This window comes from Astyanax mexicanus, chromosome 12 (genome assembly GCF_023375975.1).
Source record: "Astyanax mexicanus isolate ESR-SI-001 chromosome 12, AstMex3_surface, whole genome shotgun sequence".
NCBI classification, from domain to species: domain Eukaryota; kingdom Metazoa; phylum Chordata; class Actinopteri; order Characiformes; family Acestrorhamphidae; genus Astyanax; species Astyanax mexicanus.
This window is the reverse complement of record NC_064419.1, coordinates 33,261,173-33,285,722: the sequence shown is the minus strand read 5'-3', so window position 1 is coordinate 33,285,722 and position 24,550 is coordinate 33,261,173. Positions and strand designations below refer to the sequence as shown.

Sequence of the window (24,550 nt, the reverse complement as noted above, 5' to 3'; positions counted from 1 at the left end):
CCAGCATGCTCGGATGTGCCCTGTGTAAGCTGTCCGGAGCGCTGAGTGTGAGTGAATGGAGCGCAGCGGTAGCGGCAGCGCAGACCCAGCAGAGCCCGCAGCAGCAGACCTCTCACCCCCGCGGCACGCCGCAGCACAACCGCGCTGACCGGCTCTCTCCCCGCCCCGCAGCCCCTGCGCCTCTCAGCTCGGGTACCGGGTCCGACCGCTCCACACGGAGTGCAGGTTAGCTAAGCTATATCTGTGCAGCATCTCGGCTCCAGCTGGCTCTGATGACCGAGCAGGAGGAAGTGTGAGTGGCTGGTTCACCCCGGAGCAGGCCGAGAGAGACAGCCGCCTGGGTGGGTGCACAGCCCCGCGACCCCGGCCAGAGCCTCCCCTCGCCTCCTGTACGGAGCCTGGCTTTAGCCGCTGATGTGGGGACTGGCTGTCAGGCAGAGCATGTGCGTGTGAGGGAGAGTGAGAGAGCTGTGAAAGCTGAGAGTGAGAGAGAGTGTGTGTGTGTGTGTGTGTGTGTGTGTGTGTGTGTGTGTGAGAGTGTGAAAGCTACGTAGAGCAAACCCCCATCTCCTCCTGTACGTACGTGTGTGTGTGTGTGAGAGTGGAAATGAGACGGGTCACGGCTCAATGGGCCGTCCGGATGGTAGCGGCCGTGCTGGCGCTGCTAGCCGGACTATGTCGCTCTGAGGCCGGGGAAGGCAGCCTGGCCGAGCGGGTTATCTGGGCGGTGAATGCTGGAGGGGAGGCTCACACGGACACACACGGCATTCAATTCAGGAAAGACCCGCTGGAGGGGAAGGTGGGCAAAGGTGAGTGTGATCGGTGTGTTTCGGGGCTTTGGAGGGGGGAGTGAATGAATGGCTAGCAGCTAGCAGACTACCAGCTATCATCATCAGCATGCTGTCCCCATGAGGTGTGTGTTTGTGAGAGGCTGTATGTGCACTCTATTATTAGCCTGAGTGAGTGCAAGCATGTTTTTCTGTGCTGGCTTTAAGAAGTGTGTCCAAATCCTGGTGATGTGGGGAGTGTTTCACAAAGCTGTTTTCTTAAAGCTTGTGTTTTAACTGAAGCTAACCTATAGTCACATCTGTCCAGTAGCAGAAGACTTATATACATTTCCCCCCCTTGGTTCAGCAAGTGGGATAATTTAGGTTAAACGTGACAGTCAATAAGAATATTCCACGTGTTGTGTTAGAAAAGGTAGCTAGCCAGACCACAGGCTGAAGTTACCCAGTTAACTAAAAATATAGCAATTTGTGAAGTAAAACCTCCAGAGTTTCTCAAACAACTAAAACAGAACACAAAAAAGAAATGTCAAATATCTACCTAATAAACAGACTTTACTCTAGCTAACTGACAAGTCCTGCATGTTGTGAAATACTTCCCTTACCCATGATTCATAAATGTATATGATAATCAAGCTCAAATGAGCAATATCACATACCTGCTGTCTAGCTCAAAAGGCTGTCTTTTAGGTTTAAGTTATCTTGCTCATTTATAAAGCTGTGTTTTAGTTACATTGCCCTCATTATTTCTTAACAGTTAAGACGAAGTTGGAAATAATTAAGCTTAAAGTCTTAAAAGGCTTAAATTCATAGGTTTAAGTTATATAGCTAATGCAGTGGTCTTGCTTTTTGAAAATGTGAGAGGTCATATGTTAAGAATAATTATATCACAATATTTACAAATGAAATATCTTGGTCTCTGTTCTTTAATAAGATATGACCATATCCACAATACAGCAATAATAAAATAAACTGGTGACGTAGTAAATAAACTGGGTAACTTGAGCGCAAATAAAGCCTCATCTAATATTAATGTTGCCTTTTCTCCTATTAGACAGACTCTTGGCTTTCTTTATATTGCAAGCTGAGAAATCCTGCCCAGTAACCTGGATAACCTAAGCTATAAAATGAAGACTATTACAATAGGAATGTCTGTGACTCTTTGTTGAGTTGAAGCAGGGAAATAATAGAATATGCATAGTGGTGGTACTCCAGGATCAGGATGTAGAGTTATAAATGCTCTTAATTTGGTTAAACCTAACCGACGTTTGGTTAGCGTATGACCTTCACATAGCAGCCACAGCGGCACATACAGTATATACCGTCTTTTCCATCTTTTTCCTAAAGTTAGAGCTGGCCAAATATTATATTACAATGATTAAAGGGTCCAAATTACAGACAACTGTGGCCACTGTTCTTAGTATAGTGTGTACATACTACATTAGCAAAGATTCATAGCTTACTGTTCTCAGTCCAGATGTACATTGCTAAGAAATCGCTGTCTCTGTAATATATATATATATATATATATATATATATATATATATATATATATATATATATATATATATATATTTTTTTTTTATACATATATCTGCCTTTATAGGCTACATTATTTTAGCTCTATCCTTACATGCTGAAGTTACAAGCAGTGTTTCATAGTTTTACTACAGTATGAATTAGTCAGCCAGTCAGAAAAAAGTAATCTTGTTTTGTAAATAAATAAATATTTTAGAAGTCCAGTATATGTTAGAAACATTACCCAACCATCTCTTTTATTGTAAATCAAAAGAGCACACCTCAGATACCAAACATGTCTTGACTGATTGGCTGAATCTGGGGTCAGGAATCAATCATGATACTTAGATTTTTTTATATAAACTTCTCCTTTATACTCTCTATGTTCAGTTATATAAACTGCAAAATTACCAACACATTTCTTTAACCACACATGTTCATATACATTGCCACATCCTTGAATGTGTGCAATAGAAAAGTGTATATATTTAAAATTATACTGTCTACATCTACTAAATGTGCACTATTGTCTAAATGCTGTAAAATCTGCCAGCTGCTTGAGGCCCTTAAAGGCAGGCAGTTGTGATTGGCGCATGTTGCTGGTAGAAGGCAGTGTGGAGCAAGTGTAAGCCGCTGAACTTGTCAGGAAGTAACTTTAGGTTTGATGACTCTCACTTCCTATGCCTCATGCTTTGACACATGCTGTCTTAAAGGAGAGCCCAACCAAATCTGAAACATTTTCTCTGTAATTCACTGTGATTAAGACGATCTACGATATGATTTTAATTTAATATAGAGTTGTGAATGACAACAGGCATTGGACACAACAACAACAAAAATATAGTATTTTTTAATATCTAAACAATCACTGAATACTTAGTTTTATATGGAATTAAACCATGCACAACTTGCCTGAAACAAGTTGTTTTCATTTTCCATGAAACATATTTCAAAGGCTCTTTATATCTACACATTATCAATTGTTTTAATGCAGTCTTCAATACACAGATGACATTTAATAATATTGCATATAACAACATACTTCTGTTGTTTCACTTTTTTTCCAATATTGTGCAGTCCTAGCATGCAATATTAAACAGTCTGCATTTCATCCACAAAACTATGGCAATCAGACATATTTAAAACCTTTTTTGTGAGGGAACTTTTAGAGCAGTGGTGGAATTCCTATCCTAGAGAGTCAAGTTCTTGCTCCAGCTCATCTGTTAATGATAACATTTAGGGAATGTGTTAGATCTGAGAAATCCCTCAACTCGGCTGGACTCTGGCCCCAGGTTCTTCACCTCTGTTTTAGAGACACTGCAATCTTTTTATCAACTACCATTGTAAACAATTTGATTTGATAAGCTTGTTTCCATTATGTTACAGTGACTTTGGAACTTTTTGAACCTTTGGTAATGCACTGCAGTTAATCATGGCTCATACTTTATTATTTGCTATAAAATTATGAATAATCATTATTAATTTTGTACAATATTTACTATATACAGATGGAATACTGATGATGCAATACATTAATATTAACAGTTTAGTTTGTTTTAATTTAAAACAAAGTAATTGCCAGACTTATTGCAGACTATATTTCAATTTGTGTGGGTTTTTTTTTTTTGTAACCTCTCAAAAACGCTGCACTGACATGCGTGATATGCATATGTGGGTCTCTTAAATTGAAGGTGAATATTATTCCTGTCAGAGTCGCATGTATGTACGTACGTAAGAGTATACACCGACAGATCAAGACATGCAGCAGATCACCTTACACCCAATACAGATTTGGGCATTTCCAAGCTGTTTTTTGGGGTAACACTTACAAAAAAGAGAGCAGAGATTTTTTACAAGGACCCTTTATCGTTGATGCTGAAATTTCTGCCTCACCCACGTGTAAAATAACACTTATGTCTACTTGTTTTTAAATTTTAGCTTCAGACTACGGCATGCGACTGCCGATCCTGCGCTCCAGTCCCGAGGATCAGGTCCTGTACCAGACGGAACGCTACAACGAAGACACGTTTGGGTATGACGTGCCGATCCGAGACGAGGGAGACTACATTCTGGTGCTGAAGTTCGCTGAGGTTTACTTCGCCCAGTCCCAGCAGAAGGTGAAGATTTTAGCTGCGTATAATGAATTAAAACCTGCAGTGCTGAAATGATGAGTACAGTGTTTAGCTAACCTTCTAAAGCCTGACCCATTAAATAATTCATAATAAAAGCCTTTTGATTTGACTCTTGGCAAATTGCTGTTAACAGTTATAGAATATATGACCTTCTGATCTGTTATTTAAAAAAGAAATGGAAAAATTTACATGAATGACATATTTTTTATAATAAATTCAGCAATGTGTTTCTCACAGAAGCTTTTTTTTTTAACCAAAAATTGTTTAATTTCTAGTTGAATATACTTGTTTAACATATAGAGTGTCTTCGCATAACTCTGATTTTCCCTTACAATTAAACTATGTATGTTTTATTACGGAGCATGCATTTTACTGATAATTTACCAGGAAGCAAACAAAACCTAATTTTGTTTGAACGACTTTTCATCACAATGTTTAATCACATCTTTTTTTACACACTTTTTGCTCTCTCTTCCTCTCTCTCACGCTCTCAGGTGTTTGATGTTCGTTTGAATGGTCACGTTGTAGTAAAGGATTTGGATATTTTCGACCGTGTTGGTCACAGTACAGCTCATGATGAGATTGTGCCGTTCTCCATAAAGAGGGGGAAGCTGAGTGTTCAAGGAGAAGTGTCCACTTTCAATGGAAAACTTGTCATTGAGTTTATTAAGGTGGGACACCCCTAAGAAAGGCCTAATGTATTATATTTTATTGTTGTCATTATTATTATTACTACGTGTTGCTGATATTTTGTTAAAAAAAATGCTTTAAAAAATACTCCACCAAGTAGTCTATATCACGTATTTTCCTCAAACTGTGTGAAATTGTTTAGTATTATTTAAAAGATTGATCATGTCGTTTCTGAGATAATGGTTTGTATAAACCAATGGCTGTAAATAAGCATGGACAGCACAATGTCTCTTAAAAGTAAAGCCACCACAGGTTTAGCACCTTTGCTGGCTGGCTGCAGTATGATATAAAGCTCCATACATCTTTGCTACATCCTGAGAAAGTGGGATTAAATTTAGGAAATTAAGTGATTGACAGCCGTGATTGGAACAGCTGAGTTGTAGTTAATCATTCTCTTATTTTGACTTCAATGTTTCTCAGTTGCAAAAAACATAAACAGAGCTAAGCTCATTTTCTGTAAGTTTATGGAGATTTAATTTGATTTGTAATAAAATAAAAAAAACTGCACTTTTACTGTGGAAACATTACATTTACTGGACAACCTGTGTACCCTGGGAAAAATATGCTTTGTGTATGGTCCTTTAGGCTGCACAGTAAACTCAGTGAAGGTGGTCTGAGATGCATGGTCTGTGAGAAGGGGTGGGTCTACCAAAAGAGTATGCAAGTTTGGCTCTGCCTTTGGTCTGTGTGCAAATTTTGTTGTCAAATTTGACAACATAGTAGACATTATTTGCCTTATTGTCTTTTATCAAACATGAGGGAGTGGAACCCTGGGATTCATGCTTTTATACACAGCCATTAGTATTAACATGGAGTATAGTACAGACCATGGAAGTAGCACAGACTCAGAGCTATCTGTGTGATGTGCTTTTGTCCATGTGTTCAGATATTAGCCTCCTAGCTCCAGTGCTAAAATGCAACATATTTAGTAACATATGACACATTTGGGGTAAGAAGATTGGGTTGGTCTTAAAGGCACAGTGTGCAATTGTTTTGGATAAAGACAGGTTGAAAAATAGTTGTTTATCAAATAATCATGATAATTTTTGTTATATAAACCCACACAGGTGTTATGAGTACAGCTCAACGGTAATGACACATAGCACAGATATGTAATGATGATAAAATCTGCAACTCATTTTGGACCTCCACCTCTGTGTGCATTTACATTCTCCTGTTCATGCATTTATTGATTTTTCAGATATAATTCTTAACCTCTTCGTCTTGTATCCACATAGGGTTACTATGACAACCCCAAGGTGTGTGCACTGTACGTAATGAAAGGCAAACCAGAGGGTGAGTGTGATTATTATACATTGTTGTTCTAGTATGTTATCTTTGAATGAGTGACTCTGTAGCAGGGGTTTTCACTAACTGTCCTGGCGACCCCCTGCACTATTAATTTATGGCTTTGTCGTCTCCCAGCACACCTGATTAAACTAATCAGCACATTAACAGGCTCTTTCAGAGCAGCAGTCTGTGTGTTTACATTTTAACCTTTTAACCAGTATGAAAAATATTGGTCAAATTTAGGTCAAATGCCAGTGATTATATTAAAACAAAAAGTGATATAATTCCAATGTCATCATGCATCTCTAATGCTATCACAAACATAGATTAAAAAAAAAAATTATTGCCTTAAACAAATAAAAAATTTACAACATTTACAGTATTCCATTGTTTTTTTTATTGAATGAGGTTAAAGCAGGCAACCCTCTAAAATGTGGTGGAAAGCAGGGTGTCAGGACCAGGAATGAAGAACACTAGACTGTAGAATAAGGGAAAAAAACATTTTTAAAGCTTCTCCTTTAAACATGTTTTGCTATAGTGTTGCCTGAATTCAGTTGATCCTTTTTTCTCCTGTTTTTATGAAAAATCATTAATCAGTTCATCATTTAAGTTAATCAAGATCATCAATTCTTTTTCTTTTTTAACCAGTACTCAAAAAAAAATGTCTGTCGCTGTCAGTTTTTTTTGATGACTTCACAATGCACTCATCAGGGGGAACTGCATATTAACTTATTAAATTATCTCTTCTACAAACAAACTTTCCCTACCATTTTTCTTCTAATCATGATGATGACGATGATGACGATGATGATGATGATGATGATGATGATAGTAATATAATAACAGCAAGTAGAGTCTTTACTCTATACACACTTCCATGCCAATTGTCTTGGGACTAGTATTTTGTCCAAAGGAATGCAGCACTGATCTACAGGATATGTGTGTGGGGCCTCCTACGTTAAACATGAGTGTAATTTCTGCCAGAGATGCTTGTATGCAAACATGGACAATTCTGCCCAGACACCAACAGTTATGATCACATTCCTTGCTCTTTAGATGTGTTGTGTATACCAGGACTGTCATAAAGGACAATATCACTATAATCAATATAATTTCAAACACTCACTTTTCTGTCATTTTGTTTCTCAGATGTGCCGAAGCTGCAGCCACACCCCGGGCTTGAGAAGAGAGAAGAGGACGAGGAAGAGGAGGAGGTGGAGGTTGGAGATGATGGAGTGAAGAAGAGCACCTCGTCCAGTCCGAAGAACCCTGTCCGCTCTGGTCCACGAACACCGAATCCATATGCCGCCGACAACAGCAGCCTGATGTTCCCCATCCTGGTGGCGTTTGGGGTTTTCATCCCGACACTGTTCTGCCTTTGCCGTCTGTGAGGATCGAGCGAGGGGGGACGGACAGCGGGCTGCGGAGGGGTGGGGAGGGCAGAGCAACACGGAGGGACATGGACACAAAAAACAATACAGACAGAGACGGAGAGAGACACACATGGAGAAATAATAGAGTGTGGTGGTCAGGATTTGCATATTCCTCTCGTTTGCCAATGGGTTAAACAGCAGGGGTAAAAGGAATAGTTCATTCTAGCATGATAACAGTGCTAATGCTACATTGCAAGGTCCCGGCAAAGGGTGCAATAACAATGTAACATAATCACCAATTATTTCAGGAAATAACAAGAAGAATCGGGGGATTTTATTGGCAATGTCAGCGGTGTTCTCCTTGTGCTAGTGGTAGCTCTTTGACCGCACACGTGACAGGTAACTGTGTCACACTAACAGTGAACGGTTTAGCAGTTAGCATTTTGCTGTCTGCTGGATACTGGCTTCCACTAGTCATGTATAGGGCACATTAGCGGTTAGTGTGCTTGGTTGAACTATTCCTTTAAGTGAGCTGGTTTATTTATTTGGGTGTTTGTGTTTGCGCATTGTTTTAATACATGTTTGAGCCTCTTTTTTTTTTTCTTTTTTTTTGGCAACACATGCATATACTTACACACACATTTGCACGCATGCGTGCACAACCAAGACAGGACTGACCACTTTGCAAAACAGGTTTGTCTAGTCTGACAGGAAATTACAGGGCACAACTTAAGAGTGCTGCCTGTGATTGGCTGCCCTGATCTTATTGTTGTTTTAATGACAAGTAAACTGCAACAATTAATGACATCTGTTCACTGGTATCAGCAGAGTTGAATGGGTTAGGAAGGGAAATGTGATTGAAGTGTTTATCATATTTCTTTCTTTTTTCCATTTGCTGATGTGTCACTCTTCCTTATTTAAGTCCATACAGTTAGCTCAGTTAGCTCAATTAGCTTGCTTCCATTATTGTTAGTATAACCCTGTTGTAACCAATTGAAAGTATTTTTGGAGACTTATCCTGATTATTCAGATTTTTCAGTGGCTTTTTATCAGATGCACTGATAGAGGTTTATCTTATTTCAGTCAGAATATGGTAATTAGGAATCTGTACAAAGTCCATTCTAGACAGGACTGTTTCTGCAGTTTAAGATCACAAGTATTTTAGCATTTAGCACAAACAGTTGTGCCCTATTAAAAAAAAAAAAACATTTAGCCTTTGGGTCCATCAGTTCAGCGAGAATTATCAGGACATTTGGCAGCTCAATATTTCATTCTTTTTATTAACACGTTATATGGTTTAGTTCCTCTGGATTGGTTTGTTAGTAAATAATAGCAGGCTTTGGTGATGTCTCCTGCTGAGTAACACCATGCGGTCATTAGAAAGGAGGGCGTTTGGTCATAGTGCCTGCGTAATCAATGCTATTAGCTGTGGGCTAATTACCATTACAAGCAGCTGATCGCTAATTGTAAGATGAAAGTGAACACAGCGCTGATCAGGGCGCCTATTATTTCACTGTCTGTGTTCTTTTCTCTTTTATTTTCTTTGATGTATGTTTGTTTTTACCCTCCCCCAGACCTGCAGAGTCACCGCCATTGCCTTTTTCTTCCTGACACGACCCTCCAGGCCTTTTTTTCAGGCATCACCAAAGATTTTATTTTTAATTAGTTTATTATTATTATTACTATTATTATCATTTCTTTTACATCAGTAATAACCCCTCAAAAAGCGTCTCAAAAAGCGAAAATATTGAGCGTGAGGTGCTGTGAGGAAGAAATGTCCCAACGTTACAGTTAGCTATTTAGAGTTTTTCCAGCTAGCACTCTTTTCTGTGAAACGGGAAATTATTATGCTAGCTCAATGTTGAGACAGATCTTTGCCGCTTTTTTCCTGTTACCTCTTTTTCAAGAACATTTTAAGCAAACAATCTAGTTTTTTTCCTATTTTTTTTACAGTCTATAACACAGGACATGTTTGGTGTTTGATGGTTTTTTTTTGGCTAATGTTGCTAACAAATAATGAAGGCTTTCATTAGTTGTACTGAAATTAGCATCAGTAAGCATTGTGCTTGCTTAAGTAATTACACACCTCAAACTGCATTCAGTTGCAAGCTGTCTAAATGTACAGACATTTTATCATATGTTCCAAATAACAGCAGGGTATATCCAACAGGGTCAGAAACAATGTAAGCAAATCTGTTGGAAATTACTTAACACCTCCACAAAAAGATTTAGATGCGCAGTTAGCACCATGCTAATTGCTAATGCCCACTTTCATTAATTGTTAGCTATCCTACATTAGCCTCGCATAGCTCCAGTGAACCTCAGACACCAAACATGCTTAGTTAATCTTAGCTGCTGTGCTTGGGACAAGGGAAGAAATTTATAAATTAGATAACTAGAACTATTCCTCTTATTTTTCTCCTTTGCTCAGCAGTGAAAGCATGTATAGTGCATTAATTTTATTCATCTCTGACTCTCTTTCTCTGCGACTCGGGCACCACCACCACCACATCTCGTTCCCAGATCTGTTTCCACTCAGCTAGCGTGTTTGCTTCATGTATTTTCTTCTGGTTTATGTGTTATTTGTGTGAAGAGTGTGATATTTTAGCACTCTTTCTGCTAAAACCATTAGCTCTGTTAGCTATCGGTACTCATTTATAGCTGTACCGTGTTTTTGTCCCAGTGGCCAAACCTTCGCTTGACCCTGATTGTATTATTCTGCTTGCCTGTGTCTTTTTTTTTAGTCTCTGAATCATGAAATATCTGAAATCCCAGACGGCCGTGAGCGCTGGTGAGCTCAAGGAATGGTTGATAATGATCTGTCTATAAGGGCTACATCAGCCAAAACTGTTTACACAGTTTGTAGGATCAACTGAAGAGGTTAAAACTTGTGCAAATTTGATTTGTTGCCAAAACACCTCTTTAAACCCTCTTCTACCAAACACAAAGTTCTGCCCTGTCCAGGATTGAATGGATAGCATTTAATCCATGCCTTTATTTAGGCCTTGTTTATGATTCAATGCTAGAAGGTCATGAAGTGATCTGAAAGAAGCACATTTTGTCATTTATTTGCGAACATTTTAATGATAATCGGCGCCAAAGTCATGTCTTTTTCTTTTGTTACACAGTACGTGTGTATATAAGGTACTTTGGTTCACGCAAATTGTTGTGTTCCATTTGGCTACGTTGTCTCTGAATATTTGGAATAATATTGTTGCTGTTATTATTTTGTCATTGTTATTGTTGTTATGGGGTGTCTGGGTATTATTATTATTTTTTTTTTGTAGTGGCTCTGAGGAGTGGCCTAGCTGCTGGATGTGCTGATGTTGGGAGTTTGATTGACCATTGATTGGATTTACAGTCTGGCTTCCACACACTGACTGATGGCTAGAAAGAATTGTTGATGCTAGTTATGGGACCTTTTCTTTTTGGAAATATTTTATAATTTAAGCAAATGGAAATGGATTGATATTGAGTTTTTTATTTTTTGTTTGGGTGGGTAAAATAGTCGCTCTTTCCTCAGGATCTTTGATTTATTTACTTTTTATAATGGTTTTATTGGTGAATTATTTTGCACTGCCTGCTGTTTTGTTTAAGCATTTATCCCCATCTTTTTCATTTTATGATTTGATCCCTCGTTGCCTTGATTTTGAATTGCATCCACATGTGCTTTATCATTTTTATGCTGAAACGCTGTTTTTCTTGTGTTTTTTCTTTTTCTGATCATTTTGCATGCCTGTTTTCTGTTTTTATCCACTGTTTGTCTCCTAAACAGCTGAAACTGCACACCGTTATCTCTTTCTTACCAAATACACACATCCTTCAACACAGCCAAAGACTGCCTTCATACTGGTACAAATGTATGATCGTGCATGTCATTTTTTTTATCCTGTGCTGCACAGATGTCTGGGTGTACAGAGCTAAAGGTAATGGAGACTTTTGAACACTCCTCTGCTGGACCCCCTGTCCCTCTCCTCCCCTCTTCCCTTATACAACTGATGAATTTGGGAACTGGTGAGGGGCTACACTCTGCAGTCTTTAGGGAGATGAATTTGAAGCAGGAGCTGCAAAATGCTGTTTCCTTTTTAATAAATGTGCTATTTTATCTAAACTGGCTTTCATGTTCAATCCTTTTGTGCTTTTATTACCTTAAAGGGATCACTCTCTGGAACAGTGATCATCCTAGTCAAAAATATGTATAGTGAAACAGAATAGATTTAACTGGTCACTGACAAGGACATGGATAAATGTATCCATTTGACTTACTATCTGAACCCACCAGTGAACCTTTTTTTCCGCAAATAATATCGTGCATATTACTTTATAGTGATTTTCAAAAAACATATCTAAATATTTTTAAATCTTCATGTAAAAATGAAGTAATAGTAACGTAATTTTCTTCTTAGTATAAATTAATAAAGATGTATCTTAAAAACTGTTATATTAGATGATGGATTATATAAAATGTCAGAGTAACTTTTAAAAGTGAGAAAGATCGTGATTAAGGAAGTAAACACAGAGAGTAAGGTCTCCATGGCAACTTCGGAAGCTCTCCAGCCAATCATATGCGCCGCTCGCTCTCGGCGTGGCTTCTCCATAGTGACGCGCGACGCCATCTTAAAACGAGTGACTCTCGAGTACTGAGGGGGAGCGATTCAGTCTAGAGAACCGATTCTTTATAACTGCCCGGTTCAAGGGACGAACGTGTGATTCAGGGATTAGAAAGTTCTAAATATGTTTCATTAAATATTTCGCTTATCCCTATGGACTATACACGGTTATACGCGTATCGTATATGTAATTATAATTATGTTTGTTATATGCTAATTATGTAATATGATTAAATATATCTAAACATGCAAAAAACAAGAAAGTATTTTATACCATTGCCTCAAAATAAATTAAAAGTTCAGTGTATCTGATTCAATTTTCTCAATTTGATTGGGACTTTTTAAATATTTTTTTTATGAGATTAAATAAAAAAACAAAACATTTTTAATGCTAGAAAAAAGTTTAATTCGTTAAATCGGATGTATTACTGAAAATAAACTGAATCAAGTGTGTCGACTCGTTGAAGAGTCGAACATCACGCTTAAAAGACGGACAGACGGAGCTAGGCGCTGCAAAGGAAAACACAAACCCAGACCGGATCATGAGCGCTCCAAGATCGCGACACGAACCAGCGGCCTCCGCTGTTACCGGGCCGGACTCCTCCGGTGATAGGAAGCCGGGTGGAGGCGCGTTGAAGCGGCTCAAACCCCGACGGAGTCAGGCGGACCGGCGGCCCGCTACCGAGGAGGAGCTGCGCGGTCTGGGGAGAGCCATCACACCGGAGGAAGTGCTGGGGCTTCGGGCAGTCACTCGGGGTGAGAACGGGGAAAAGACGGGTTAAAACACACCGGTTTACGCCCCTTTATTTGGGTATCTGGTTTAGAACATATTTAGAACCGAGTCTAGTAATGGTGATGCTGTATATGAGGTTGAAGTTGGCATCTTCTTTGAATTTTCCGTTCCACCTTAAATAGTGCAGCAGTTCCATTGAGGTGCATGTATGTGTCTGAATGAAACTGCTGCACTATTTAAGGTGGAACGGAAAATACGAATAAGAAGTGTTGTATGGGTATTACATTACCTAGCTAGATTACTTATAGCTATTACAATTATTAATACAGTTTATTTTAGAAATCATTTATTTTATCTTATAAAAACATTCATCTTATACACATTTTCTGTTTAAAAAAAATTCAAACTCAGTTTCAATTGTGTAAAGTTCGATACAGTCTTACTATTACAGACTTTTTTTGCCTTTTAATTTAGACCATAACTATATACAGCCCAGGGATAAAATAAGAGACCGCTTAACAAATATGTTTTTATTTTTATTTTACCATATTGAAAACCTCTGGAATATAATCAAGATGAAGAGGGATGGTCACAAGCCATCAAACCAAGCTGAACTGCTTGAATTTTTGCACCAGAAGTGACATACAATTATCCAAAAGCAGTGTGCAACACTGGTGGAGGAAAACATGTCAAGATGCATGAAAGCTGTTCCACCAAATATTGATTTCTAAACTTAAAACTTAATGAACATGAACTTGTTTTTTTTTATTATTTGAGGTCTAAAAGCTCTGCATCTATTTTGTTATTTGAGCTATTTCAATTTTCAAATAAATGCTATAAATTACAGTATATTTACTTGGAATTTGGGAGGAATGTTGTCCGTAGTTTATAGAATAAAACAATAATGTTAAATTTAGTCAAGCATGTATATGTAAAATTTAATATGATTAAAAAAAAACTAAGACTAGGGACTTCATGTATTATCAGTGTTGTAATGCCCAGTTGCATTACATTGTCTCCGATATGTTCGTGTTTTATGTTTTGTTAATTTTCTCTTTTTTGTTCACAGATTATCTGTGTAAGCCCGAGGACAATGTGTACAACATTGATTTCACACGCTTCAAAATCAGAGACTTGGAGACAAGCACAGTGCTGTTCGAGATCGCCAAGCCTCCACACTGTGGTGGGTCACTGCCTGTCTTTACATTGTAGTCCACCTTTAAAGTTGGAAGACTTGTTGATGGTACTTGAGTAATGATGGTCCCGGTTGATAGTTGCTAGACTGGGCTGATGTTTAGAATTCATCACTATATTAGCAAAACAAAATACAAGCAAGCTTGTGTCTTTACAGGGATCCTTAGAATAAATTTTAAAATCCTAAAAAGTAGCTAGAAGTAGGATCGATTTAAAATTAAGATAGAATCAATACTTTAAACTTAGATACATTTCAAGCATAACATAATTAACTGACTGTATAAATTTGTACTGCATTTAGAATACCAATACAGAGGAACTGTGGGAATTCTGGTCCGATGCCGATATCCAATTACACATGAATATATTCTCCGATGTCAGTGGCGACACATTTACTTACAGTGAAACTAGACAAGTGTTGTCAGTTCTTTGCCTTACATTTTAGCTTTTAGCCACCTGTATGCTAACAGTAAAATGAAAGGTGTCTCTTGAGATTTTTTTTTTGTCAGTGTTTGCCAATTGTGGCATTGCGGCCAACATCGCTTAGTCCCTTTGCCAGCATACAATAAATATATGATTGTCCAAATCTAATCAAAGTTTTCTCTTTAATGCTAATTTACGTGAATTTAGTCAGAATATCTACACTTTAAAAATGTTTATGTATCTACAGATATGCTCTTCAGGAGTGTTTAATATCAGTATCAGCCAACAGTTATTCACCTTACACAAAATTCACCTCATAAGTAGGTGTTCTGAGATCTTCTCATATAAAGCACATTTCTGATATATTATTTAACATAAATCATTAGTAAACGTATGTATTCATTTGTCTATAACCATTTCTACTTAAGTATCTTACATACATGCCTATGTATGCTTCAAGTATTTTGTTTTCAACGAGTGATTAGTTTAATAAAACTGTTGATAAATTGCACTCTTTCATTGCCGGGTAGTGCTCCCCATAGAGGTTGACAATTTGGTTCTGCTACTCTGTTAACTCCACCTCTGCTAATGATGAAATGGAGAGGATTTCCCCACCATTACAATTGGAATGTTGAGGTTCCTGTTGGTTGCCTCTGATTGGCCATGTACTAAGCTGTTCCTTTTCATTATGAACCACCTCTTCATGATCTTTATAGACATCTTTATATTTTAGATGTTTTTCAGATGTGCTGAGAAGACAGCGGCCCACTGATCTTGAGAGTAGATCTGCTCTTTAAAAGTGTTGGTAGTTTGTTAACATGTCCACTTTCTCTCTCTCTCTTTGTCAGATTTGGACGAGGAAGATGAGGAAAATGTAGATGTGGACACAAGCGCTGGACGTTTTGTTCGATATCAGTTCACTCCAGCATTTCTAAAACTGCGCACAGTTGGAGCAACGTATGTGTGCACACACCAAAACAAAAGCAGAATAGACTACCATTTATCAGACTTTGTTGAAAAGTCAAACATTTACCTGACTGTGTTTACAACCTCTCCATGTTCATCACACTGTTATTCATCACACTAATATCAGTCTAATATTGATCATACTGTTTTTTTATATTATATTGTCTTGCATTCATCGCACTGTGTTAATTAGCCTACCATTGATCACACTGTGAAATTCATCACTCATTTAATACATTTATCACACCTTGAAAACACATTCAGTGCATTGTCCAGCTGTACACCTGTAGTTTTTCCTCTATTGTTCCTCTGTCAGGTGAGAATTGGAATGCTGTTCTGGAGTTCATTTAGGGGGAAATCATAGTTTCCTCACAGGCATGTGTGATTGTGTGATTTAGTCAGTGTTGTCACTGTCCTGCATAGGTCACCACTGATGGATGGTGACTGCTCTCTGTTTACACACACACACTTTCAAACAAAGGCACTGTGTTATGCTAACTGCTCTATTGCTCAGCCGGCGTTATTAGCCAAATTCCTCTCGCTGATGAATAAGTCATGAGTTGTCCACAAGTAGGGCCTTCAGATCTGATGTAAACAAGGGTTCTTCAGTATAATAAATAATACATTTAATTATTATAGCAAATAAAATGAGTGGGAGTTTTGAGAAACAAATAAATACAGAAAGAAAAAAGAATCCAATAACATTTGACAAGTTAAATAAAATAGACATTTTAAAACAGAACACAAAGACAAATACAAATAAAAAAGCCCCAAATTCTCTCTCATTCTCTTTTTTTCTCTTTTTCAGTGTCGAGTTTACTGTAGGCGATCGGCCTGTGAACAATTTCCGGATGATTGAAAGACACTACTTTAAGGACCGCCTTCTGAAGAACTTCGACTTTGATTTTGGTTTCTGCATCCCAAACAGCCGCAACACCTGTGAGCACATCTATGAGTTCCCACAGCTCCCAGAAGACCTCAGTAAGTCCACCTTCGATCTCAGCCTAATGATATGTGTCAGGCTTAGTGTCATGTTCATGTGAGGTGCTCCAGATCTAATATGGATTCCTCTCTGACAGCCCTGGTCAGCAGAAATGATAAAAAAAAAAATCATCTGTATCAGACATTTTTAGCTAAAATATGTGTTGGGTGATGGGCATTAACTCATAATAACATCACGTTTGTGAGTTAAGGATTAAAGCAGCTCTGCATGAGCCTCTTCAGCCACAGGATGCTACAGTTCCTTATTCAACTGCTCACCCTTGTTCAGGAACTCGCACGCACCTGTAAGACGCCTGTTGTGCTAACAAGATATCCCTTTCAAGAGTACACAGTATAGCAGTGTTTGCAAACACTACTAACCATACAAAACAGCAAACAATGCACATTACATTTATAAACTTTAAAAGTACAGCTGCAACAGTTGGAAAGCTAAAGAAATAGCATCCAAAGTGATAAAGTTTATATAAGATTGTGTTTTTTCTTTGATTTGTATTTCTACTCTGTATGTAAATTCGCCTTAGAACTGCACTGTGAAGCTCACTCAAAGCTGGTGCTCTGAGTTTCATTGCTTTTTAGAATCAACCACATTTTAAAATGCTATGTATGCTGTATTTTACCATGACAAACTTCACACCTGTTCCAAACCACATATGTTTTATCCAGAAAATATTTCTACTTCTAAAAGTTTCTGGATCATCTAATGTAGAACAAAACCTTTTTATACATACACACACGGCCACAAAAAAATATAGCAGTGGCAGCATTTATTAACGAGGAAATTTAAGAATTGTCAGTAGTGCATTTACTGACTTACTCAGTGATTTATTTATATATTTCTAATTTTCTACACTCATTTTGTGGAGCCGTTTTCATTTTAAGAGCTTTTTACGAGCGTCTCCTCTGCAATTACACATTTTCCAGTGCTTTTATCTGCCTACTGACCTGCTGACCAAACTTGCACTACAGAATGGGTTAAACCATAGGAGCCTCCAGCCCTTTTGTTCTCCTCCAGGATTTGTGAAAACATCTCAACTCAGAAAAAATCGACAGAAGTAAAATATTGAGCTGACCTTTGCCTGACCATTGGTCTGACCACGCTTGGATCAGATTTCAGGCTTCAGGTTACACTGAGGACAGCACAAGCACACACACAAGCTTTGTTGCCCATTTGTAGTCTGCTGTGTACAAATACAGATTTTCCAGTAATATCTTATGGACATAAAACTCAAAGAAAGGTTTGGATGCCTAAAATGACGGCAGAATTAAGAAATCTCTCTACATATTTTTCCCCACCAGTGTGAAGACCCTTTTATCCAGATAACGAATGTTTATATGCAGAAACGTTGCTTTTACCAGAGAACACTTTAAGCCTACTTTAAACTGGCTCTAAAGGTCCTCAGTTGTCATTGAAATCTTTAATTGCATTTTATAATGAAGGAAACAACAAAAACAGTAGATTTTTAACCTAATGTGGTAAACTGGCCCATCCTAACACTGGACATTATTCTGCTTCTCTCTGCAGTTCGTCAGATGGTGGAGCACCCATATGAGACGAGGTCAGACAGCTTCTACTTTGTGGATAACAAACTCATCATGCACAACAAAGCAGATTACGCTTACAATGGAGGCCAATGATGCTACTGAAGAGTTCAGAGCGTACTTGTGAATGTGTATGAGCGAACGAGTGTGTGTGTGTGTATGTGTGTGTGTGTACGGTATAACAATAGGACCACCCCTTCACTATAAACATGTCCATCTTTCTCTCACACACTCCTGCTCAGTAACTGGACAGCGTATCCCAACCTTTTTATTCCACTCACTGCCTTCACTGCCGAAGACCGGAACCACTCGCCTCCTCCTGCTCCATACACTTTGCTCATATTGAGGAATTATTTATACCTCACACCCACCACTGTGTGGGACCCACATTAGAAACAACTTTTCTAGCAGGTCATCTCCTTCCATCCTACATTACGTTTGGCTTTAGCTGTGGAGTCATGAACTTCTGTTACTTTTCATATGGGCAGTAGAGAATGAACAGCTCAAATTAGCATCAATGTTTTCTTTTCTCTGATCAGATCTGCTTGGTTTAGCGTGCCTTCTCTAAGCCCCACTCACTTATGTGAAGCATCAATAACTACGGAAGAACATAAGTGGGTGGAGTCTGGAGAGGTCAAGTAGTATGGAAACGGTCTAAACAGAATTGAGCTGACTGATAGATTTGTTCTTGCTCTAGACTTGAGCACAGGTGTGTGTTTTGGTATAATGTCATCTTTCTTATATTTACTTCTCACTCTGCATATTTTTAATGTTTAACCTTGTTTTAAGACACCTATTCAGAGCTAATGAATGGTGTTAATAATCTGATATGTGATAAGTTTTTAGAAGACAAATATCAACAGAGTTTAATCGATTTATGCACTAAATATTACATATCAAGAAGTCAAAAAGTAAAGGAACTAAGTTTAGTTTCTTGGCGTTTATCATTAACCGTGTGAAAATAAAAGGCTGTGTCTACACAGCAGATTTCCACACCTCACACTGCTCCAATTTCACATGGCTAATGCTAAGAAAACCAGGCCATCAGACTGCATTCTCCAGGCATGGAGACTGTAGAGATAAGAGCTGGGCTTAGATTGCATTTTCGAAGGTATATTTCAGGGTTTTCTTAGTCAAATAAAGCACCTGACCAGTCATTTGCATTATATGTCAGTGAATTTTGAGAAGTGTTCTTTAAGGCCAGGAACATGTGTATAAATTACAGTTTGTTTAAATAGACTTAACACTACAGAGAGAGTGCTTATGGACTGGGGTGAAATCTTTTAAAGCCTCAGGAAAAAGGGTTTCTTAAAACATAATTTGCCAAAATACGCACCTCTGCACCCTTTAGCTAAGTAGCAGTATTTTTCTAGTGCAAGCTAACAGCTATCCTAGGTTTCAAAATGCTAGCTAGCTTGCTAGGTATAAAATTTTGCATAGTGCTAGCATGCTAATTTGAAGATTTTTGAAGTTTTACCAAAAGCAGATCAGAGATTTTTTTTTTTCCATTTTATCCTCTCAGTGCTGTTGTGTAAATGTTTGCAGACGTTTAGTGCTGGTTTTTAGGAGTTTTTCTGGTATTTTCCAACCTCTCTCTGAGTACTTATCTCAGGGAGCTTGGGCTCCATCTGTGTTTGACGTTTGTGAGTGCCCTTAATGTCAAAGACATCTGTCGGTTTTTTTATTTTCTGTGTTTTTTCCCTCACTTGTGCTGATTTAGTGTCTAATGCAGAAGTTTAGCTGCTCAGAACATCCACATTATGCCCAGTTTACAAAAGCTAAAACAGACTAGCGTCATGCACAGGGTATCTTAGCATGGTACCTTAGCAGGTGCTATCCACCTTAAATCTAGTCAGTTCCTCTAGTATTTCTTACTCTTTCTATACATCTTAAGTCGATTTAATCAAGTTTGATTAGAAGACCATATTGCTAAATTCACATGCATATCTAAACTATCTCATAATGAGAAATAATATAAAGTTATTTAAACTTGATAAAGAGGATTTTACTTGACGGTCAATTTCTGCAGTGTGGTGAGCTGCAATGGCCACTGTTATTGTCAAAATGATTCATTTTAAAACAGAGGCGCATGTAAACTGTTTTAGCGAGCTAATTTCACTAGCAGTGCTTTTCCCCGGTTTGTTATTCTGAGCTGTAGTTGTCTTTTGACTGTTATCTATTTACTCTTTAAAAGAATGGCCTACGTTTTGGCTAATGTTGCTAACGTTAAATGGAACTAAGCAACCACTTAGCATTATTTTTTTTTGTGTCATGTTAGCTGGCGGCTGCTTATTTTTAATGTTTTGTCAGCAGAAATAGCTTTTTGACTGAAGCAATCCCTTAAGATACAGGTGTAAATGCATGCTATTTTTATTCCTTTTTTTGTGTGTGTTTTAGTGAGAGACCTTTTCCGTTGTTCTACATGACACTAAAATTTTAATCGAATGAAATCAGGGGTGAATCGTAGTTCACAGATTTTTAAGAGATGGTAGGGTGAGCATTGCTTTGAACGTTTTTTTTTTTTTTTCTTTCGTTCACTCTTCTTATATTTTATTTGAACAGTGCTTTTTGAAAACTGAATCTGTTCTCTGTTGTTTCTGAAGTGTCCTTAAAACAAACAGGGTGTCCAGTCGGTCATTCTTTGCTGTAGGGCTGTCGTACGTGATGGACAAAATTTTGCATATTTTTAACACGGTATTGACTCAATAGTGTGACCTGGTTTCAAAGTGGACTTCCAACATTTTTTTCCACATTTCTCTATATAGTTCAATGTTTGAAATGAACACATGAAGAGTGGATTATGCTTCAACACAGAGGAACTTACTGACTTAGAATTCTTTACAGTAGGGGTGATAACCACAGCAGAACTCAAGCCTTTTTATTTACTTTCTAAACCCATCAGTTAACAACAAACTCTAAGGAAAGTCTGTTCACTCTGTTCATCAATGCAAAGCTGTCAGTTAGTTATCTCTAGTTATATGAGACCAGCCTCCCATTTCTTTGAACGGAGAAAGACCAAAATACTGGAAACTACGTCAAATTAGGTCAAATTACGGTTTTATGAACAAATTTTAGGAGAAAATATGATAAAACCCTCATTAACCCTTTCAGACCCTGTATCAATTACAGTGGACATCATTTAGTTACCTTTTTCAAATTCTGTTGTCCATCAGAATAGATCATAAATCAGCCAATGAAACAGTAGTTTAACCCCGCCCACTGCACTGGACAAAAAAAAAAAAAAAACACAAACAAATCAGACATTAGGGCATGTTGGCACTACAAAACAAATGAGACAAGCTCATTTTTTGTGATTTTGAACATTTTGTTATCATGTTTAGTTATTTGGATTTGTTTTAATATAGATTTTATATTAGGAAAGTAGTGTCTTATTTTGTGTGCATTACAGACAGACAACAGCATTCATATATTTATCTGAAACATCATTCATGTCTGAAAGGGTTAATCCTTTGCAGGATTGTAATTGTTTTGGCACTCTCTCACTCTGTGAATGTTATTTTTACATGATTGCAAATATCAGTGTCATCATGATACCTGTTCTAAATACCACAACCCTGCAGCAAAGGTAATATACAGAGAAACTCAGGCCGAATTTGTAGCTGTCAAATAACAATCATAATAATCTTAACAGTAATCCTAGGAGTAGTGCTGGCTGGACGGGATTCGGTTCTTAGGGGACAAGAAAAATTTCACACTTCTGCTCAGTGATAAAACTCTTGCATCCGGACTGCAATTGAAAAAACAGGAGGACCAGTGAGTTTTTTTTTTTTTTTGGCTTGCTCAGTCACATAATATCATGTTCAGTAGCTCCTCCATTTCCACTCACTGTTGTGTTTATGTGGATCTCTGTGGAAACGCATGCTCAATGTAAATTTACGGTGCTTAGCAGTGGACAAATAGCTATTTTATTAAAAACTCAAAACTGGCAAAACTCAGAGATGTGGATCTGGACAGGACTAAAATCGCCAGTTCAGCGAAAAACTGTAGTTAAATCAGCATGTAATTTTCTCAAAGGACGTCTGAGAAAAACACAGACATGGTCGGTCTGGATGGGAATAAAATCACAGAGGACCAACCCCTAAAAGAGAAAGTTACCCCAGGACCCCATTAGAAACTAATCCTGTCCGGATAGGGGGACTTTGGGTATTTTATTATCATATATTTTTAACTGGTTTGCCAAATTTCAGCTAAATCTTGTTTATATCAGTTACCTGCTCACTACACTTCATGCACAAGATGAGCTCTAAAAACAGACCCATCTTTACATTAAAATAGTCATTTTGTCACTTAACTAAGTAAGATTTCATCTTTTTCAGGGACCCTCTCAGCTCCTCTCATTGGTTACTCACTTTAATAGCTTGGTTTCTAGGATGGCAGCCCACAACCAAGTTGTTTGTCACTCTATTTACATAGAAATGCGGTTTGTTAGTGTTGCCTGTTTCTTATAAATAAACTGGAAAATGAGTGTTTTTTTTTTTATATATGCTGAAGAACATATTTTTTTTTTCTGCCTTACATTTTCTCAATCTTTGTTGGTTTTTGTTTTGTTGTTTTGTCTTACTTTGTTGTTGGTGATGATTCCTGTATCAGGACTTTAAATATCTAAATCCTTACCAACCCCAGGAGCTATTACTCACAAACTCCCAGCAGATCAGATCATGAACGCAGTGTACGATGACAAGGGCTCGCAGATGTGGCGTTTCCGTTACAGGTTACTGAAGTTATGAATTCTTGTGGAAAAGCAGATCCCGACTCAATCCCAATATTGACCAGTTTAGTGTTTACCAGACACGCCCAATCTGTCAGCTGATTGTATGCCCACATGGAGGAAAAATGCAAATACATGTTGCAGTGTATGAAAATGTCTTTAATGTTTGTACCAATTTTTAAAATACATTCACTGTTCTATATGTGAAGAAAAGTCATGATTTTTACATTTGAAAAATATTTTGTCTTTGAGGTGCTTCACATCTTAAAAAGAAAATAAAATTTAAAACATTTATATTTGAGAGAGAAAAAAAAGATGTTTATCCTGAAAAAGGAGACACAGACTTTTATATTTTAAAAAAGTCTTGTCCTAAAAACCTCAACATGTGAAAATTGAAAATTGTGATTTGTATATATGTTTTAAATTTTATGTTTATCTCATAGGAATACAAAAAAAACTTTTATATTTTGGGGAAAAATATAAAAAAAAAGAAGTCATAACTTTTACTTGAAAAAAATGTTATCTCATGAAAAAAACAAAAGTCATGACTGTTATATTAAAAAAAAGAAAGATAAAATATAAGTCATGAGTTTTATGGTGTGGCAAAAAAACTGAGAACACTTAAAAAGTTATAACTATATAAAAGAAAAAAAACACTAAACCCTGCCTGTGCAAGATGACAAACATTGTCTTACCTTCTTTGTACTGTTGGAATGAAGTTATGCCCATATTCTTCTTTATTCATAGTTTTATCAAAATTGTATTAGCGAAGTTCACATTAGAACTTCAGCTGTCAGTTGGATTGACTTTTGTGTGAATTCTGGTTATTTCTTAAAAAAAGGGAATAAATAAATAAAATAAAACACATTTCATTACAAGCTGCTTTTTTGTCTTCTGAGTTTTCTCTTTGTTTTTTTTATAACTAATGTACTCTTCCTCCTATTCTTATTTCACAGCATTATCAAAGTGTATGGAGTGTCCAGTACATGTGATGATGCAGTAGTAAATGGAAAAATATAATTTTGAAGCAGGGATGCCACAAGACCTATCATGTAGTATCTGGCAACAGTATGTAAGCAGCAGATACTTTTGACCTTTTAAGTAAATTTGTCCGTTATCCTTACAGCAAAATTACAACATAAGAGTGAAATTTAGATCTTGTGATTGGGTTTTCCATCCAGCAGGGGGCAGCACAGTTTCCATTTTTGGGTGTTTCACAATAATGCTTTTTATGTCATATCCAAAAAACACTGATGGTCATTTAGGTGGACGTCAAGGGACATTTGAGCAAAAAAGCATAGAAAAAAGTTTATATTTAATGTTAACATTAAGCATGTAATTCATTATTAGAGAATATTGCTGAGTACTAGGCCTGTCGCAACTATTTTTTGTGTGGGCAATATATTGTCCCAGAAATAATTGCGATAAATGATATTATTGTAATTTTAAGACCATTTTATGCCACTGGTATGATAATTTTATATCATTATGATACAATTACACAGTTTTAAAGAATAATAAACTTTTCATTCTTTAGAACATTCAGATTTTCGAATTGTAATAGAA

The 24,550-nt window shown here is 37.4% G+C and overlaps 2 protein-coding genes across 2 annotated transcripts; both read left to right on the top strand.

Moving 5' to 3' along the window:
- On the top strand, positions 1 to 11,899 carry mlec (malectin). Its single transcript, XM_007247137.4, has 5 exons — positions 1 to 809; positions 4,242 to 4,420; positions 4,930 to 5,106; positions 6,364 to 6,421; positions 7,565 to 11,899. The coding sequence occupies exons 1-5, from the start codon at positions 608 to 610 to the stop codon at positions 7,804 to 7,806; spliced, it is 858 nt and encodes a 285-aa protein (XP_007247199.3). The 5' UTR covers positions 1 to 607; the 3' UTR covers positions 7,807 to 11,899.
- A 942-nt stretch (positions 11,900 to 12,841) lies between these two features.
- Positions 12,842 to 23,866, top strand: unc119.1 (unc-119 homolog 1). Its single transcript, XM_007247136.4, has 5 exons — positions 12,842 to 13,154; positions 14,201 to 14,314; positions 15,597 to 15,705; positions 16,523 to 16,695; positions 18,239 to 23,866. Exons 1-5 carry the CDS (start codon positions 12,941 to 12,943, stop codon positions 18,349 to 18,351), a joined length of 723 nt encoding a protein of 240 aa, XP_007247198.2. The 5' UTR covers positions 12,842 to 12,940; the 3' UTR covers positions 18,352 to 23,866.
- The last annotated feature ends 684 nt before the right edge of the window (positions 23,867 to 24,550 follow it).

What these genes read in the sequence shown, in the direction of transcription:
- mlec (XM_007247137.4), top strand. Translation starts at nt 608, where the DNA reads ATGAGACGGGTCACGGCTCAATGGGCCGTCCGGATGGTAGCGGCCGTG. An exon ending in TTGTCATTGAGTTTATTAAG is followed by an intron (nt 5,107 to 6,363) that starts GTGGGACACCCC and finishes GTATCCACATAG; the next exon opens with GGTTACTATGACAACCCCAA. An exon ending in AATGAAAGGCAAACCAGAGG is followed by an intron (nt 6,422 to 7,564) that starts GTGAGTGTGATT and finishes TTTGTTTCTCAG; the next exon opens with ATGTGCCGAAGCTGCAGCCA.
- unc119.1 (XM_007247136.4), top strand. Translation starts at nt 12,941, where the DNA reads ATGAGCGCTCCAAGATCGCGACACGAACCAGCGGCCTCCGCTGTTACC. An exon ending in GCTTCGGGCAGTCACTCGGG is followed by an intron (nt 13,155 to 14,200) that starts GTGAGAACGGGG and finishes TTTTGTTCACAG; the next exon opens with ATTATCTGTGTAAGCCCGAG. An exon ending in CGCCAAGCCTCCACACTGTG is followed by an intron (nt 14,315 to 15,596) that starts GTGGGTCACTGC and finishes TCTCTTTGTCAG; the next exon opens with ATTTGGACGAGGAAGATGAG.